The 19,629-nt window shown below is 35.3% G+C and overlaps 1 protein-coding gene across 1 annotated transcript; it reads right to left on the reverse strand.

Moving 5' to 3' along the window:
- Nucleotides 1-4,960: 4,960 nt before the first annotated feature.
- On the reverse strand, nucleotides 4,961-18,755 carry npffr2a (neuropeptide FF receptor 2a). Its single transcript, XM_043243484.1, has 4 exons — nucleotides 18,279-18,755; nucleotides 17,129-17,466; nucleotides 11,502-11,601; nucleotides 4,961-8,871 (listed from the first exon to the last, which is right to left on the reverse strand). The coding sequence occupies exons 1-4, from the start codon at nucleotides 18,431-18,433 to the stop codon at nucleotides 8,031-8,033; spliced, it is 1,434 nt and encodes a 477-aa protein (XP_043099419.1). The 5' UTR covers nucleotides 18,434-18,755; the 3' UTR covers nucleotides 4,961-8,030.
- Between the last annotated feature and the right edge of the window lie 874 nt (nucleotides 18,756-19,629).

Below are 19,629 nucleotides of genomic sequence, written 5' to 3' on the forward strand. Positions count from 1 at the left end.
TAAAAATGAACAGAACAAAAGAATGTAGTTATGATTATAACAAGATCTTTTTTAAAAAAATGCATGAGTGTGAGATTAATAGAAATAAATCCAAATCATTATTTGTAATCAAATCAAAACAGATTTTTAAACAATAATTGAAAAATTGAATTTGACAAACAATAACAACAGAAAAGAAAGCAATAAAAATGAAGGGAATATATAAATAGCTGTATTCAAAGTAAGCGTTGGTCTTTGTGAATTTAAATTCAGCAAATATTTTAAAAAAAATTATTTATTATTAATCTGTACAGAAACAAATAGGATTAAGACAAGCTTTTTTTTCAGAAAAAACGTATATAAGAAGTTATCTAATGTAAGGGATATAAAGGCACAACCCTATTCTGCTAAAAGGGGAGGGAGCAGCAGCTCATTTGCATTAAACGAAACACAAAAACAGTGTGTTCAGCTTTCTCTCATACTAGGCATTTTCAAATATAAATTATAAATGATCTGTGGGGTATTTTGAGCTGATAAAGACAAGGAGAGTAACGATACAGGAGAATGTATTTTTACTTCTTTTTCTGCACCAGCACCAGCCCTAAATTATGCAAATCAAACCATATATATAATATTCAAATAATTATATATATATATATATATATATATATATATATATATATATATATATATATATATATATATATATATATATATATATATATACACACACTGTTACCCCCCTCTGGTCTATGATCTCCAGCTACTCCTGGATATTAACGACTCTGATCACACTACTTAGTAACCTCTGTTGCCAGATTATAATTACATTTATTTGAACAAATCAAAAAACAAGGTTATTATCCTTGGCCCTAGTGAAAAATCAGGGAGCAGAAGTATCATTCTGGACTATCTTTCTCTTTTTACTTCTTACTGTATCAAGAACAAAGTGTTTTCTGGGATAAGAGTCTTAAATTGGATAAACAAATAAATGCTTCTATTAGTTTCTGATTTTTTTTTTTTTTGTTCAGATACATCTTCTCTCCAAAATTAAATCTTTCACCAAGCCATCTGTCCAATCAATTTTATCCATATAATCCTGCACAAAATCTGAGGTCTGGTGGTCAAAGACTTCTTTCTGCCGTCACAGTTAAAGTATGCATTAAGTGTATAGCCTGTAGAATAGCCTTCCAGCCTATTTCAGATCTGCACAGTCTTTAACCATTTTTAAATAATCTCTTAAGTCTTATTTCTTTTATTTTTGTTTATTTGTTTAGTTTTTTAATTCATTGTGAGTTTATGGTTTGAATATGTGGGTCGCACTGTGCTCTATATCTGTGTTTGTCACTTTGAAACTTGAACCTCAAAAATCAGGGACATCCTAATAATTACATTTACTTATTACATTGCATTTTATTGCTGTCACGATTGTGGTTTGGCGGGAAGGAGCACACGACAATTAAAATAAACTTAAACAGATTTAATCCTCTAAACGGCCAAAATAAATATATACAAACAGGCAGGCAGAACATAAACCACGTATGGACCAATCGATCGGACCAACTGAATACAAACACACAGGACTAAATGCACCAGGAAATTGACTAAATTAACAGGAAACAGGTGAAGACAATTATACAATTAACACGAAGGGAAGGCAGGGCACAGAGAGCACATGGCACAAGACAAAAACAACAACAAAAGAGTCCAAAAGACGTGACAATTGTGAACTTAATCTTTATCCAAATTAATGAAGCTCTCAGGCAGACATTAAATGATGGAAGATTTTATTTCCATAGCAGAAGAATACTGTCTAATAATGTAACAAAAGTGTTTGCAGTACATCCAGGCAGACCTGTGAAACTGGGAGGAATCGCAATTTAAAAAAACATCCCCATGGAACACGATCTTTACTTTAGATTTTTGGCATAAAAGAAAAATGTATTATTTTGACAGATGCAATGTATTTTTGGCTATTGCTAGCAGTATACCCCAGTGACTTAAGACCGGTATTGTGGTCCCTGCAGGGTCACGTATTGCTTATTGTAAAAAGGGATTTAATAAGTCTTCTTCAATTATTTAATAAACTCAGTGTGAAGTTCTCTCTAACCTTTCCCCATGAAAAAGGGCAAGGTTTTTTTCAGTTGCAGCCAATGTGATCTATTGTTCTTAAAGTTTCAGAGAGTCTGAAACACTGGCCTTTGTTCTTGATCTTCTCACAGATTGTAAACAACCTGTCAGATCCTAGAAAAACAGATCACTCAATACAACTTTGTCCTTGTAGTGTATACTGAATAATTCAGTGTGAGGCCACATCTTAGACCCGTAACTAGTTTACTGGCAATCCTCTATAGATCACCCATGTACTTTTTTTGAGTTGAAACCTACACCTTGAGACCGCTGAATTGGAAAACTAAAATTACTTGTTTGTTTATAAACATGGAGCAGCAGCTTCCTGTGAAATAATTGCTTTTCAGACACCTGTAAGAGAAACTCTGGCGGACTGTAATTTATCATTGATGAAAGAAGGACTGCCTTTTCATGCCTTGAATTTATGATTAGCTTCATATAAACACAATTATTTGTCTTCAGAGACGTATATCCACTTTTGGTAACTTATTTTGAGTTTAGATGATTTTTTCCTTTTAGGAAGAAATATTTCCCCAGGGAAAAACTGTCCTCTGCAGAAAATTAATAATAATATAATATAAAGATATACAGTAAAAAAAAGGTCCCACTTTATATTGTGTGCCTAATACCTGTGTACTTACATAGTACATAGTACAAATGTGTATCAAGACATTGGTAGCAACACTTTTTTTCACAGTAACTGTGTAACAGGAATTATATAACTATAAGTTTGTTTAAGAGTAATTGAAACGGGGGTGGAAACAGGTAGGTTTAAGGATATGTAATGTGTGAGGAGTTCACTCTCGTCATTATACATCCCTGTCATTGTATTCTTCTACCTTATACTGTTCAGTGCTTTGATGCAACCTGTGTTGTTAAAAGCGCTATATAAATAAAAATGATTGATTGATTGATTGATTGATTGATTGAGGAGTTGGATCTGGAGTTGGTGCACCACAGTGTACTTACATGGTAACTCCTGAGGAAGCGTCCACTTAATATTATAACAATGTGTTATAAAGTGTAACATTCTGAACATCGAGCACAATTTATAAGTAAAACCTTTCTGGCCACTGATGTGTATGATGTGTTTTACCAAAAAGTGCTGTTAGTCCTGTTACAAATTTGTACTTTTTATTACCAGAAAGTATTGTTAGCAATATCCTATTACACATACTATTCTGAGGGTTGAACACAAACTAATTTTTCTGTACACTTGTAAATTTCACAATGTTGTTTTTTAGGCGTAAAACACCAGTGGGACATTTTGTTGTTGGTTGCCTAAATTAAGAGAAATATGGAATTATCTATCATTGTTCCTAAAATGCTGTTAAATGATTTCAGGTAACACATCTAGTATCAGCCAGAGGAGGAGAGCTTCCCCAGATGAGTCTTGACTCCTCTCTAGATCTCTTCCTCGTCTGCTTAAACCAACAACAGGCTTCTTCTTTGCCACTGTTGCTTTTGGCTGTTTTTCTGTTTTGTAAGCTAAATAAATTGAAATGAAAATGACAACTAAGGTCCATCAAGCACCGATATCAGACAAAAAAGATGAACAAACGCGTCTGAAAATAGATTAACTTGTTTGGTTTACCTCAAGCCTTATGATGCGTTCGCTTTGTGTGGAAAACTGACTGAAACATACTTTATTTATTTGACAATAATGCCTGACTTTTACTATTTTGCGCATACAAGTGAGAATTAAATCTTTTAATTCCACAACCAATTACTCTGACAAGGTTTTAATGTTCCCATGAGAGATCAGTGGAGCAGCCTGGAGAGGAAATGTTTGATTGATGTCACGGCCGCTCACTCCTGCAGCTATTCTGCAGAACAAACAGTCCAAGTCCAAGGCCAAGATTTCAGAGCTGCGCTTTCTTTGTTGTCTAAATGACCACGTCCAGAACCTTAACAGGCTTTGACACTCTGCAACCAAGTGGGACAAAAGTAGGAGATAAGCACAGTTCATGCTGGATTTAGACTATGGAAAGGGAATTTCAGAGATAAAATATAGTGCACGCTTCAGGGTTTGTGTGCTCAATACATTTAGATTATTGTTTAGAATAAAACTACAATCTGTTCAGAACAAATGAAAAATACGTTTGTTCAGACTTTCTGGGCTATCTCAGTCTTTAAAGTGTGTTAGATATAGATTTGAAATGCAGCATATATGTATATGAGGAGTATATGACCCTGTAAGCTAGAAATTTAGTTACAAGAGATCCGCTGCCGGATTTTTAAATGTTTGCTTATTCAATTAACTCCTTTATTATTCACATTTTTTAAAAGGGTCAGTGACAAAAATGTGCTTGAGAAAAACAATTAGAAAAATTAGATTTTAGAAGTGTCTTAGAAGAATCATTTCAAATAAAATGTTTAAAAATAAAAAACGACTTTTTACAGAACAAGCAGTTTAAAAAATGGATGCATCAACTAACTTTGTCACGTCTTGACTGTGTGTTTCTACATGTTGTTCCCACAAAATTATTTATTTTATTTTTTTTGCATTTATTATTTTTTTGTTTTGTTTTTTCATATTTTAACAACACCTCTAAGCAGAAAAAAGAAAGACATCGCTTTTTACATGGAGTGAAATGAAAAACGCATGCTTTTAATAAGCCTTTTTTTCTCCATTATAATTTTAGAACAATTATATCACCTTGACAATTTTTACGGATTCAAGACTCCGGAATTAATAACATGCTCCTTCATAAAAGAGGTGTATTGAAAACATTGCGCGTTTGAACTGCATTTATAACGTAACAGAAGAAATGAATAAATCCAGACAAACGAAAGAGCATCACATCAATGACGCTCAACACACAAGAGGCAAATGAAGAACAGACTTGTATTCAAGCCCTTTCACGTCGATTTATTACCCTGAGCACATGATTTTTATATTACATCATTCTGAAAGCCTTGGACTCAAAGCCTTGGATAACAAATGACAATGGTCACCGGAAACAAATATAACAATATAAGTACACTCATTTTGATTTATTCAGTTTCCTCACTTTTCACAATAACATGTCTGTATGACTGATGTCTGTTTCAACAGCGCCATCATTTCGGCCAACATGTTTTTTTATCGTCTAGCACATGATGAAAATGTTTACACATGCTATTAAGTTCAGTCATCATGACAAATGTCTTGCCTCAGTGGCACTCATTGACCACATCACGTCTACATCACTAACACATCACATTAAAATTGTAAGTAAGATGAGTCATTTCTCAAGCACTGACCTGAATAAACCAACCCCCCTCTTCATACTTTGTGGTTTTTATTTTTTGTGACAGTTTTATCTCATTATTCAGAACATACTCGTGAACGCCACTAGATTTTCACCAGTACTGTGCATTCATCGAAGACTGAAATCACAGCAGGTTGAATCATTGCCAGAATTGTCCTATTTCCAGCACCGTCAGAGGCACTGCTGGAGCCAGGCCCCGGGGCCAGGCAATGCCTGATTACATTACCAAAAGAATATCTCTGCTTCCTCATTGGTTACAGCAGAAAAGACAGCAGAAAGTTCAGTGTGAATAGAACTGTGACAAATCACTTGGCAGTTTGATCAGACAAATTTCGCTTTTCGTTGTAACGCTGTATACTTTAAGACATATAAAGTCTGGAGGATCGTGGAGGTATCTTGCACCTATAAAGAATGAGTTGCATCATTTTTTTTCCATTCAGGAAAAGGAAACGGTGACAGAATCGGTGATCTCTGAAGGGGAGCGCCAGCAACTCCAATCCAAAAAGACATTTCAGTTTTTTCCCATGATGCACCAATGAGGGTCCTTTAAAGCCGTGTCTGGTGGAGCTATGTGAAATTAACCAAAAAAATAAATCTAAATTTAAAAAAAGCTATTTACACTGCTTTATCAATCTACACCAAAGCATGATAGTATCTTTACAATATAAACAGCACTTTTTTAGTTTTCATAGACTATTTTAATCGATATGTAGTCAGTTTGAAAAGAAAAGTTAACCCTGAACACAGATTGCTTTGTTGCAAGGTGTTTATAAAATCAGAATGAGTCGTTCACAATCACTTTTTGAAACAACTGTACTCAATATTAGCATGTAGCCAACACCAATATAACAAGATTCACAAAGTGTACACCATTGCTTTTGCCAGTACATCATTAGAAATACAGAAATGAACAAATCCACGATAAATACTCTGTTTTTCATAAAGAGCAAGTTTATGTTCATTAACAGGGAGATGTGTCCTTGGCAGATCCTGCAATAACAAGTGACACATCTGGAGAGTCACAATCACCTTGTAATCACAGGTTGTTTTCCCGTAACGTCTTGTCTTTCTAACACACTTTCTCATAGTTAATTTTCGATATCACTTTACAGTGGTGCTGCTGCCTTAATCATGTTGACATTGCATTGGTTTGTGTAGTGTCTCCTATCAAGAACAGGGCAGAATTCACATACTCTTCTCCCATCTGCTATGATAATGACAAAACCACAGCTCTGACTGCTGATAGATTCAATCTACGGCAGACAACAGATGCTAAAATTACTTGAGGATAAATCCTCTGCGTGATGGTGTTTTGGAAAATCTTCAATGGTTGAAATAAGTAGTCCAGCAAAGTCCTGTCACATTTGAATGAAAATAGTCTGGTAAATGGAAATGATTTGCTCTATTTGAGAGACAGAAAAGACTTTTGCTGACATTCACAATGACTGCGGGACATTCATTAATTCAGGGTGAAACTAAGAAAGAAACTGAAAAAATGATTCTTTACCAAACTACAATATGTCTGTAAATATACAGAAACAGTGAGCCTCACTAAAGCTTGCTTTCAGAACTTCCTTCACAGTTTAAAAAGATTTATTTAACATTTATTAAATTTAACACTTATCAAAAAGGTAAAATGGAACTTTCTGATGTCAGACAGATGAATACATCAAAGTACGTTCAGCTGAAACACGGTGAGTAAAATACATAATAAGACAGACAATCATTTCCAAACCTTGCGCTGTCTCCCCTGAAGGATCACAACAGAGAGCTGGGGTCTAACTTTAAAATCACTGCAGTTTTATGACAACAGTTCGTGTTTTGCAAAACTGTTACAGGATAATACAGGCTTAAAAAAGGAGTAGTTAGAAACGACATGGCAGGAAACTATTTAACATGCAAAAAGAGAGGTTAAAAACAAACTTGAGGCAAGTCAGTCACAGTGCTACATCCAGACTCATGTGCTTCAAATATTCTTGTTGCCCATACAACTATCAGTCAGGGCAGAAAGGCATGTGTGACTTACTATGACTATTACTTTCTGCTTATTGTGCCAACAGCAAACAATCAGATTAATCTCTATCGTGGCTCATTTTACCCTGTTTTGGCACCAGTTAACAAAAAATGGTCCATAAAACCCTCCCACTAAAATTTATTCTAGCACTTTGAGGGATCTGTCACAGAAGAGGTATGAAGGTTTAATATTAGTATTAAGATGCAAGTGCTGTACCTAAAATCTCACACTGTAATCCAGAAACAATTAATGACTCTGAATTATGGCAGTTCTAATACTTTCATGTGCATATAAAAATAAATCAATAAATAAAATGATGTACTGTAAAACCCCAGATGCTTACATCACTATACAGTAGCAAATTCACATAATGATTCTATGTATATACATCATTTTACAATAATGTTACAGTGTTTAAACTGAATTTGATTGTGAAGTGTACAAGAATACAGCTGATGAACTGCCAGATGTGCCCAATTGTATCTGACAACATCAGTAAATACATTCATGCTAGTAGCAAAAACTACTCAAAATAAATAAAATCCATTTTATACACAATGTTAATGTCATTTAAAAATTGTAAGTAAATAATAGTCTGTCATTTGAGATGTAATGAGCCTGCTATCATTCTCTTCCTCTCTCTATTGGGCACCCTAAAGAGAAGCTCCTTCCACGCTGCATTCAGACACTTTTTCGAGATCTTCCATCACCAAGTCTTGCTCGTTGACATGGTTCATCCTCCTCGAGCTGTTGTTCTCCAGGCTGTTAAGCGAGATGGGCTCTGTGGAGGGTTGCGGGTTCACCGGTTGCACAGAATTGCCCTGCACCCTGTGAGAATATGTCCGGTGTTGACCACCGACAGGACACAGGCCGAACTTAAACACGGCCTGAAATCCACGCCGGAAGTTCTCATTGAAGAACCCGTAGATTATCGGGTTGACGCTGCTGTTGAAAAAGGCTAACCAGTGGGCAAAAGGGTAAATGTAGATGTTAATAAGCTTGTACTGATCTTCCGTAAGTTTGACATAGTCTGTTAGCATCATCAGCGTCCACAGAGGCAGCCAGGACAGGATGAAGAGCAAGGCCACGATGAGGAGCATTTTGATCACTCTTTGTTTTTTCTTCGACACAGAGTGGCGGTTATCATGACCCGGTTTGGCGCCTGCCGGCATGGCCGTTTTGAACAGAGTGATTCCGATCCTTGCGTACATAATCACTATGAGGGATAGAGGAGCCAGGTAAATGTTGGCAAAGAGGACGGTGGTGTAGATCTTCCTCATCTCTTGGTTAGGCCAGTTTTCCCTGCACCAGTAGAAAGGGCTTGTCCGGTTGCCATCTCCCAGAAACACACGGACGCTTTGCTCTTTAGTCACCTGAAGCATGACGCCAGAGGGACACATGATGGACACTGCCAGGACCCAAATTATCATAATGATAAGGGTGGCTGTTGATATTGTCAGTTTTTGCTTGAAGGGATACACGATACATCTGAATCTGTAAAAGACAACAGCTGTGTTAGATATGAAACAAATAGCATGAGGTGCCTTTGTAGTGATTTTGAAATTTTTTAAAAAGTGTATTAGTTCATAGCATTTTGGTTTATTTTATCATGCAGTCACACAGAGCACTATCGACTAAGGCTTTTTCATCTCTTTAGTACATTTGGGCATGATCAGGGTCCTTATTTCAAAAGATGTTTTGCTCTCATTCCCTGTTCTCCTGGTTAATAGTACTTTCTAAATAATTATGATCGGAAAATGCCCATAATGTTATTCTTGCATATCTTATTCTTGCATTTCTGATGTTATTTGTGATAAAGACAAAATATTTCATCCATGATAAACTCAGAATTGCAAGAAATAAAAGTGTGAAGGTAAAATTTGCAATTACATATTTTTCTGGAAACAGGCTTTAATACAAAAAACAAAGACAAAAGCACTACCTTTAACACATGAAAAGTACACTCGTCAATCAGCTTTCTTAAATGTCCTCAATTACAACTGATTTTTAACTTTAAAATCCCTCTCAATGGATAAATAACAAATGTGATGCTTTGGATACAATCTTTAGAGAAATCCTCTCTAGAAAAGCACTTGCAGCCTACAGTATGCTGTAAAACCACATGAGAAGCTATGAGAAGATAGAAAAGGATATATCAACAATACCTCTAATGTAGTAGAGTAATTGATGTGGAAGCAACACAAAAGCTTGAATGAAAATATGAATGCATTTTACAAATACTGATAATTTAAAGCAATTATCCTGGTGCACAGCTTCACACAGCTAGCTATTATCATAGTAGACTGTTATCATATCTGCAGAATAGACAACAAATATAAAAACTATTTGAAATAAGAAGCCTGATGGCCTCCCTGCACCCTTTCCTTTTTTCAAAACTATATAAAATAAATATTAGGTAGGATATTAATCAAACAACACTGCAAAAAAATGCTTAAATTGATAAATAGCTTATCATGCAGCATATAATACATCCCCCTTCAGAAACATGCTATGTTCACATGCATTTTCTGTGCCATACAGAATGTACTACTGCAAGATGTGTCTGAAAGCACACCTTATTGTCAGCATTGTTAGGGGGCAATTTCATTCTCTATACGGAGCGCTGAATTCATGTAAACCACTAATACGTTTCGATTTATCGTATTTCAATACTTTAGCGCTGATTGGAAAAAAATGCAATTCACTTTTTAGCCATTAAATAAATCAACCCTGACCTGTTTATTTACGTGTGAGCAAACTGACCATCAAATCTATATTTAAACCTTTTCATTCACTTGAGGATTCAGTTATTACATAGTTATTTCATAGCAACGGTCTGAATAAAAATAAAATAGAAAATGAGACTAAAATGTCTGCTTTGATGGTTAATGTTATACACATTTATATAATAAATGTATCAGAAATAGTAAGAAGGGTCCACATACAGTTACTTTATAGCCAATATACTATTAACATACCAATATACTATACAATTAAGTTAAATTAAATTAATTTTCTTAAAATGCCTTAGGATAGTTAGATAGTAACTGTATCTATACAGTTCGTAGACATACGATAGTAGACATCCACGCTTTATTGATGGTCATGGCAATCATTTACATAATACATATACTCCCAATACTGCAGTGAAGGAATCAAAAATACAGAGAGCTTAGAGGGAAACTGAGATTGTAAAACACACCCTCAGCTGACTTGTTGACAAGTAATTAAATGTGATGCCATGTGTAAAAATGTAAGTGGAGATCAGGGTTAATATAACACTCTAATTCACCGTCTGGTAGTATTACGCAGGAACAGATGCACAACAGCGATATAGCACACACATCTCACTGCTTTCCCCAAAGGCCCCATGCCATGATGATATAACAATGACATCAGGTGGGTATGGAAGTCCAGCTGTCCAATCTAAGGAACAGAACCGTTCCAATAGCAACAGCCTGGACTAAAGAGTGGACTAAGACACACCACAGCATGGTGCTTGTCTTCATCAGATTCATCAAGTTTCAAGCTGCTCTTATGATCTCCATACTATTATGTGCCACACTTCAGCTTCAGCAGCTCTTTCATGAGCACTTTTCAATTAAATCAGTTAATGAAATATAAGTTGAATTTCTGTTCGTAACTTTGTCCGTGAACTCAACTCAACAATTTAATGAGTGAAATTGATTTCATGTATGGCAAAACCTTATCGTATTTCATGTTTTATAAATAAAGCCATATGTTATCTTGTTTAAAACATTTCTTTCAATCAGTTCAGTAAGTGAATAAGTGATGATTTAAAAAAAAAAGCATTTACATTAACATACTGCATTTCTCCAAATCTGTTCTCATAATGAGAAACAAACTCATCTACATCTTACATGGTCTGAAGGTGCATAATTTTGGGGTGAAATATTCCATTAATATACATATGTTAATATAGCCTTTATATGAGGGCGATACCCAGGGGTGTTTGAGTCACAAAAGGCTGAGAACAATTATTTCAAATATTCCAGCCCAAATGTTATTTTGAAATAGCAACTGACATTCAAGTCATATGATCTCTTGACAGTGCATCATTAATGCCTGAACTGAGGGACATGATGATATTACCATGACATTACCTGTCAACTGCAATGGCAACCAAGGTGAAAACGGAGGCTGAGACTGATATGCCCTGGACCATTCCACTCATTTTGCAGACCATGCTTCCAAACGGCCAACCTGGAGAAAAGATAGAGATTTTATAGTGAGAGATGATCCTGGCTAAGTTATACAGGCAGATGCACATTAATTCGATTACATTATTGGTTGTTAAAATTGACCATAAAAGTGTGTCCCGTTATATTTTCACTGTTGAACTTTCATAACATTTACAATGATGTAGTTCATCATGCTGAGTTTTGTTTGGCATGCAACTTAAACAGAGTCCAACCAAACAGCTGGTGTTATAAATTTCATGTCATGTGCATACTATTGTGTATGCTGACAGCTTTTAAAGGGCCACATTTGAAAAATACAGATATAATAAATCTACTGACTAAGACTGTAATGAACATTTGCCTGGAAACCCTGGTTATGTCAGTTCAGTTTATTTGGCCAGTTTTGCTTTAAACCTCAATCAAAAATTAGCTGATGTGTAATCAACCCACTCCGGGCCAAAACAACAAGATGACTTCAGATTTGCCTTAGTATACGTAATGTGGGTCAGGTGCTATCACACTTACCATCTGGTTGGGATTTATTGTGTTTTGTATATGACTGGCGGTGGTGAATTGGCTTAGTTAAAGGCTTACCAATAATTCACTGTGGGGGTGGGGAGTATGAGTATTGTAAGCCGAATTCATTTGCATGTTGTTTATAGTGACTCTTGGGGGGCCATTCATAAAGGATGTGTTCTTGAAAACAAACGTTAGATGGACATTTGATTTCCTTATGAAATTAAAATGTAAATTACTTTTAGTAAGAGATATGTATACTTTATCATATAAAAAAACTGAATACTCTTAAAGGGTTAGCTGACGCAGAAAGGAAAATTAATAAATGAGTAAAATGTCTTTTACTCACCCTCGAAGCATTCTAGGTGTATGGGATTTTTTTTTTTTTTTCGGACAAATCCAATCAGAGCTATGTTAAATGGGGATGTTTTATTATGGATGTGCACACTTTATTTCATATCTTTTGAACTGAATGTCTACAATTGAAAGGCTTGGAGGGATTGCATAATTCAGATTGCATTTGTCTGAAAGAAGAAAGTCACACCTAGGATGCTTTGAAGGTGAGCAATTTTGATTATGGGGTGAACTAACCCTTTAAGTGCACCCTGAATGTAATTTAGGACACTTTATTGCTTATTATTTAGGACACTTTAGGACACTTTATTGCTTATTATTCCCAATTAAATGAAAATATATTTTAAATGTATATTATATTTAGGTATTTAATATCCGGTTAAACAAACCATTTATCAACACCATTGATGATATTTTCTCCTTAAAACTGTAGTTTCCCAATGGCAGTCAGAGAAATGTGGTTTGAAACAGCCATTTTTTCGCCACATCACAAAATCCAAAACCAATTGAATCAACTGATCCTATAATTTTTGTATATAAGCCATAGCAGCCAAGCTAATGCAGTAACAGTTACCAATGCCCTCACATGCTCCTGAACTCATAATTACTGTAAAACTTCTGCAACTTGGACCAGTGGTAGATGTCCCACATGACAGCCACCAGGTTCATTTTAGCGCTACTTAGAAGTCCAACTCTGAGTCCAACAACATGGAAAGCTATGAGTAAAATCTTACATGTTGTAAATCTCGTAATTACAATAAGGCAGTAGGCAGTATTGAGACTTTAAGGCATTTTGAGGTCACACCCATCAAGTAAGTATATTTAACAAATGTTACAGTATCCACTGTAATTGTCCACTAGTAAAAACATATTTGTATCAGTCATTATCCATGTACAAATATACCAGCTTACTTCTTGTTCAAACACACATGGCTTAATTAAACCAACATTTCCACTTGCCATTGCCATTGTATTGCATTTACTAGAGTTCAGTTAGTGGATTAAGAAGCCTTAGTCTCACATAGTCAGACCTTCAGACTGATGGCTGAAGGTCTGGGATCTTTGTTCGCTTTAAATGGCAAAGACTTGCCCAAGAGACCCTTTAGCCTCTGTCAGACTATGAGCCCAAATCCAATTTTTTTTTGTCAATTAGTTTGAAATCCGATCTTATTTAGATAGTTTGAACACCAATGATCTACATGAAATTTGATTTGTGCAAATCTGTTTCGAGCTACATTCATGTGTTTTTTTGGAATCGTATTCAAATTTCTGAAAATCCATTTCAGTCTGACAGCCAGGACTAATTTGCGTATTCATAGTTCCACATATAGTATATGAGGCAAAGGTGTAGAGTTACATTCAGGCAATTTTAAGGCACAAGAAAAATATTTTTACAAGAAAAAACATTTAAAGGTTTCAGTTTGATGACCAATGATGAGTTTTAAAGGATACATTTTTTGATTACAGGGGGACTTTAAATGCAATTAGTTTTACACTTGAGTACAATTTCATAATAATGTTGCCTTTGAAATTTTATATAATTAAAATATATTATTGTACAATTCAAAATGTTTAAAAAACGTGTGAAATATGTTAATGTACATTTTTTTTAAAAGCTTTACTGGGTTAATCATCACAATATGTATTCTATTATGTTAGATCGACAGACACATTTTTACTCAAGGTTCCAGTTTTTCATACAGAGATAGTTAAGATAAGTTAAATTAAGATAAGATAAGATGAGCAACTGACAAGCATTTATTGTAATCTACAATATAATTTAATGTAATTTCCATTGAATTATGCATGTCATGTATTTAAATATATTACTAAATACACAATTTATGAAAACATTTGATCATTTAAAATATTACCTTTTTGTGTATTACAAAACAACTGCAGTTATATTTACTTATCAAGTGCTTTAGTTAGTCAGCACATCAAAATAAGTGCACTGGTTTTTTTTAAAGCTAAGGTTATAGGATTATAAAAACTATTAATTAAGACAAACTTAAATTCAGTATTTTTATTTTGACATAAAAGCAAGAAATGGCAAGTTTATTTTAGAGTAAACAGCTGTGAATGTGTTTTCTCTTTTGTTTTCTCTTTTTGACTTTTCAGTACATTCAGTTTAAAAGAATACTTTCAGGATATGAAGTACACTACAAGTGCACATTAAATACAGTTAAGTGCACTTTATTTTACAAGCACAAAATACTATAATGCTTGTTTTTTGACAGTGTGAGAAATATTTATTGCTTGTTTGTTTTACCTTGAATATGTCAACATTAAATGGAAATGGAACTTGAATTTACATTACATTCAGTCAGTGATGCTCTACAACCTTCTCTTACAATAGAAATTATGCCAAGGGATGAAAACCTGGTAGCCCCAGGGACCCCTTAGGACGCTGAGGAACAAAAGACACACTTGTGCTTCCTCTAGGCTGCCTGCATGACTAATATTAATATTTTTATTGGCCCTTTTTGAATATTGTTTACTGACCCAATTTGGGGTGCTTTCTCACAGACAAACAAAAAGGGCAAAATGCTGTTTTTAACCAGGTGTTTGTTTGATTTAACCAAGCAGCTTCATTAATTTCTAATAAAGCCTTTAAAATAACAACGGTGTTAATTACCAAGTGTAATGCTGACTACATTTTAGTCTGATGTCTAAAGTGGGTTTTTTTTGTGAATAAATAATGAATAAGCATCTAATCTTATTTCATCTCATCCCACTAGGGCTTACTCACATAAATAGTCATAATCACAAATAAAATTGCATTCAGTGTCTAATTAATTCCATGGGAATGTGTGAAGTGCATAAAATTACTCCTTCACTGAAATGCTATAAGGCTACACTTGGGACAGTAAGTGAGAATAAATGGGGGTTAATAATGAGGAGTCTATTACAACTATTTCCTGTATGCAACATTATTAAAACATCATTTTCAACATCCTAAAAGCAACCAGTGAGGTACACATGATAAATTACCATCTCACACATATTATAGAGATATTACTGAGAAACCCAGTCTCTTTTTGAATATAAAAATGTGACATCTCGAAGGGAAAAAACAGCCTAATTTTGCGAGAATGACAAGATTGGTTGTAATTATTAAAAACATAGTGCTGGACGTTAAGACAGTCCTGATATAAACTGAGGTAAATTGCTACATACAAAACATTTAGGTATTTCAATTTTACTCAGCATAGACAGGCTTATGTTCTGGAATATGTCACTGATTGCAGCCACCAATGCAGACATTACTCCAAACTGAGCGCAACCGTGGCTGTCACACTAATACATTGTATTATATGCCATTAAGGTATAGTGAACTCTAATGTTGCCAATGACTTTGTCTCTATGGAAACCCATTCTCCCTGTACCACTCAGCAAAGAGTGCCAAAAAAGACAACAGTCCTACTTCTTTCTCTTTTAATATCCGGCAATGACATTTAAATAGTACTAAAAAAGGATTTAAACGATTTTTAACTATTTTATATTTTTGGTGTCAAATTTGTATAAATTCATATTATGCAAAATGGTATACCGTAGAATTGTTTGTTAATGTGGCCATATTAAGGTTGTGCAACGTTACACAAAATGAAAAATATATATCCTAAAACATTTAAGAATAATTTTTACAAGGATATTTGAACTGTTGGCATTGTGCTCTGCCTTGTGTGTCTGTTTCCAGCCATGACCGATGAAGTACAAACAGTCTCACATCATCAGTTTATCATCAAATAGCTGGAACCAAAATGGCATTTTCTACAAATATGACATTTACGGTTCTTGCAGACAACACTCTTGACAGTGGGTGAATAGACAGCAGTTACGTTGTTACGCATATCATCATGTACATGACATTTAGAGTCCTTTCATGTTGTCTATGATTACACAAATTCACACAAACTCAGACTCATGCACACTGCCCATGAAGGTAATTCAAATAAATATAATGACAGTAGATGACTGTAACATCCATTAGCTTCTAATTAATTTACAGCTACATTCATACTCACCAGAGAAATTATTCATTTGCAGGAACAAACAAATACATAGAAACAATCTAGGCAAAGATGCCATGCCATTTTGTTTTAGATTCCCACTCAGAAAGGCATTATCAGTGCCAGTTCTTTCTTTAGGCTGTTTCAGGACAGCTCATAAGCACGTCTGAATGATATGCATGCCAGCAGAATTCAAGCAATGCCACAATCTGTTTGGAATAAACAGACTCTGTAAAAACCCCAGTTTATCAGTTTATATCACTGCGTGATTGCATCAGTCTTGTGGCTATCATTAAACGTAAGACTGCATTTCACAAAACTGGTGACTCAGTATCATATAATGGCACCAAAAACATTTTTCTAGACTAAGAGCACTCTGGACCGACTTGTACTCAGCTTTTCATACTGGCCGTATCTTAAAACTCTGTCTAAAGGTGAACAGCATCCTCTACTGCCAAATACAGCCTTAACTCATTGATAACCTAAAACATTCAGGCTACTCCAAAAAAATGTGCCTTCTCTGGTCACGACAGCCCTAAGGAGATCCATAAATGTCAGCTGAAAATTCCATCACTCAAGTCACTGTGAAAAACAGACCTTAGCTAGAACAAGTAACTTTAAAGAAGATGCTAAGATTGCAAATATCGTTACTGGCATTGCACTGACCTGTAATGATGTTGTCAAGAAGAGTTGTGGGCATGCAGAAAATCCCAACAAGAAGGTCACTGATGGCGAGGTTGAGGATGAAAAGGTTGGTGACGGTGCGCATGTTTTTGCTCCGTAACACAATGAAACACACCACTCCATTTCCAACCATGCAGACCAGGAATATGAGCAGGTAGGACACTATGAAGACCGCTGCTACAGATGGCTGATGCAGGTAATATCCAACGTATGTAATGTTGTTCTGAGGTAAGAAGAATTCATTGGAACCGTTGACAAAAGTCCAGTTTCCATCATCCTCAAGGGTAATGTTAAGATCCAGTGTTTTGTTCATTTTAGATCTGAGGATAATAGAATACGGTTGAGAGTTGGGTTCTAATCACACTCTTCTCCTCATTCAATATCAAGCCTTTGTCTTTCCTCTATTTTGCATTGAACCTCTCTGACATGCAGCTGCTACCTAACAAATCTGTTTATCTATATCTCTCCAACTTCCAGATGTGTAATTAACTGTGCGTGATTGTAAGCAAGTGATTAATGACAAACAACACCCTACCATTAACCTGCTTTTCATAAAGTAGTTTGCAGTAATCAACGCTCTGCAATCATGTTGGTCTCCGTAATCTTAAAAAAAACATACTTGCACTTGTGATGACTTTGAGTTTTGATACAATGTCGTTTGAATTATTTTACTGGCTGCTACTAAGATGCTTCGAGTTTACTGGAGACGCACAATTAACTGAGTCATCTAATTGTAAGATACGTTCTGGATCAAGTCCTCATGGGTCAGTGCAGCTTGCCACACTGTTTGTATGTGGCATATGAATGAAGTTCTGTTTATTTGTTAGCAAAATCACCACAAATCTCACAGATCTTAATACTATCAAATACAATTAAACATACATTTCAATAAATCAATCAAAATGCTGTTTTACCAGAAAAGCGTAACTCTTATTAGGCTATATCTACTATAAAATGTCATAATAAAGTATGTTTAAATACTAAATTTCACAAAAACTTCGTCTATTAATAGTATGCATATCTCCGCTGATATTCATTCATTCGTACAACATTGCATATTGTGCCATTAACTATTACCAAATAAAAACAGTACCTCTTGTATCCAAACATACAATAATTCAGTCTTCCTTACCTTTTTTCACACCCAGTTTCCCTACAGTACCACCTGTTCCCAGGTAAAAACGAACACTCCTTGTTCGCCCGTTCCTCCACGGAGAGACATAAGGAGTCTTTGGAAAGCTTTTTAAACGCGTAACAACTGAAGTAATATTTGCGATAGAATTTCATTTTCTTTTAACGCGAACTCCGGCATATCGCGTGTCATAATTTGCAGTTTCAACAAGTTTCCCGTGCGAAGCGAAGCTGCCGGTGTCACTTCCACACTCTTCGGCGGACTGTCAGTGAACAATGCGCAGGCACGAGAGAGGGAGAGAGAACTGAGAATTGAGACCGGCAGAGTGATGCTGCGCTTTTAAGCGTCACGGCGCGCGTGGGGACGGACGCAGCGTTCAATTGTGCTCTGGGCGCTACTTTAAAGCTACGTCCGCTGTGTTTTGTTTTGTTTTGTTTTTTTAGCTCCGGACTGCGGGACACTGAAAACATCACCACCGAAAGGTAAATAGTAACGCACAAAGTAGTTTTATTATTATTTTGCACTGTGACCTTTTGTTGAAGCTGAGGTTATTGCTATATTTAATCAGGTCGCAATATTTAGAGCAATCGATTGTAATTGAATTTCCAAGCTCATATAGTTTTTTTTTTAATGATGTTGTCAGTAGTCACCTTTCTAGGATCTTACTTATACTGACACGGCTAAGTGTACGTTATCAGCGTTTTCAGCAATAGAGGGCACCATTCACTAGTTTATGTGAACATGACACCCGTTCCCCCCAAGTTTCCTCGACTGCTTACAAGGATAATTCGCCAAAACTAATTAAATTCTAGCATTTAACTTCCATTATGTTGTCCCAAGTCTGTATGAATTTCTTTCATCCGCGGAGCACAAAATTATTATCGCGCTTTCGTGTTCCAGACACTGTTGCCAACTCTCGCGAGACAAATATGCAATCGCAGCTTTAAAAACAAGCCCAACATTTTTGATGTTTTATTATCATTAATATAATTTATTATTCAATTATTTATTACTAATAAACGAGCCCGCAACATAGTAAACAGAAGCTTTCAAAAATCGGCAAACTGCAACAAAAGTGGGAACAACAATCACCTGCGAGCAGAATAGGATTGGAGCGATGAAAAAAGAAAAAAACACAAGAGCTTCAAAGGTGAGCTGTAACATAGACACATATTTATAGCCTAAAATATATGCTATTGGAACCAAATGTATTTATTCTTAGGATCAGGATAGGACTAATTGTTTTTATTACAGCCTGTGATGATTAATAGGTGGACTGAGACAAAATTTCAGCCCTTACACCCACAACATATTTTAAAACAATGAACAACAATATTTTTTTATGGCCATC

Source organism: Puntigrus tetrazona, chromosome 7, assembly GCF_018831695.1.
Source record: "Puntigrus tetrazona isolate hp1 chromosome 7, ASM1883169v1, whole genome shotgun sequence".
NCBI classification, from domain to species: domain Eukaryota; kingdom Metazoa; phylum Chordata; class Actinopteri; order Cypriniformes; family Cyprinidae; genus Puntigrus; species Puntigrus tetrazona.

Excerpts from the sequence above, each read along its gene's own strand:
- npffr2a (XM_043243484.1), bottom strand. The coding sequence starts at position 18,433 with ATGAAATTCTATCGCAAATATTACTTCAGTTGTTACGCGTTTAAAAAG. Across the intron at positions 11,602-17,128 it reads TCTTGACAACATCATTACAG|GTTGGCCGTTTGGAAGCATG; the intron begins GTCAGTGCAATG and ends TCTTTTCTCCAG. Across the intron at positions 8,872-11,501 it reads GTTGCCATTGCAGTTGACAG|ATTCAGATGTATCGTGTATC; the intron begins GTAATGTCATGG and ends TGTCTTTTACAG.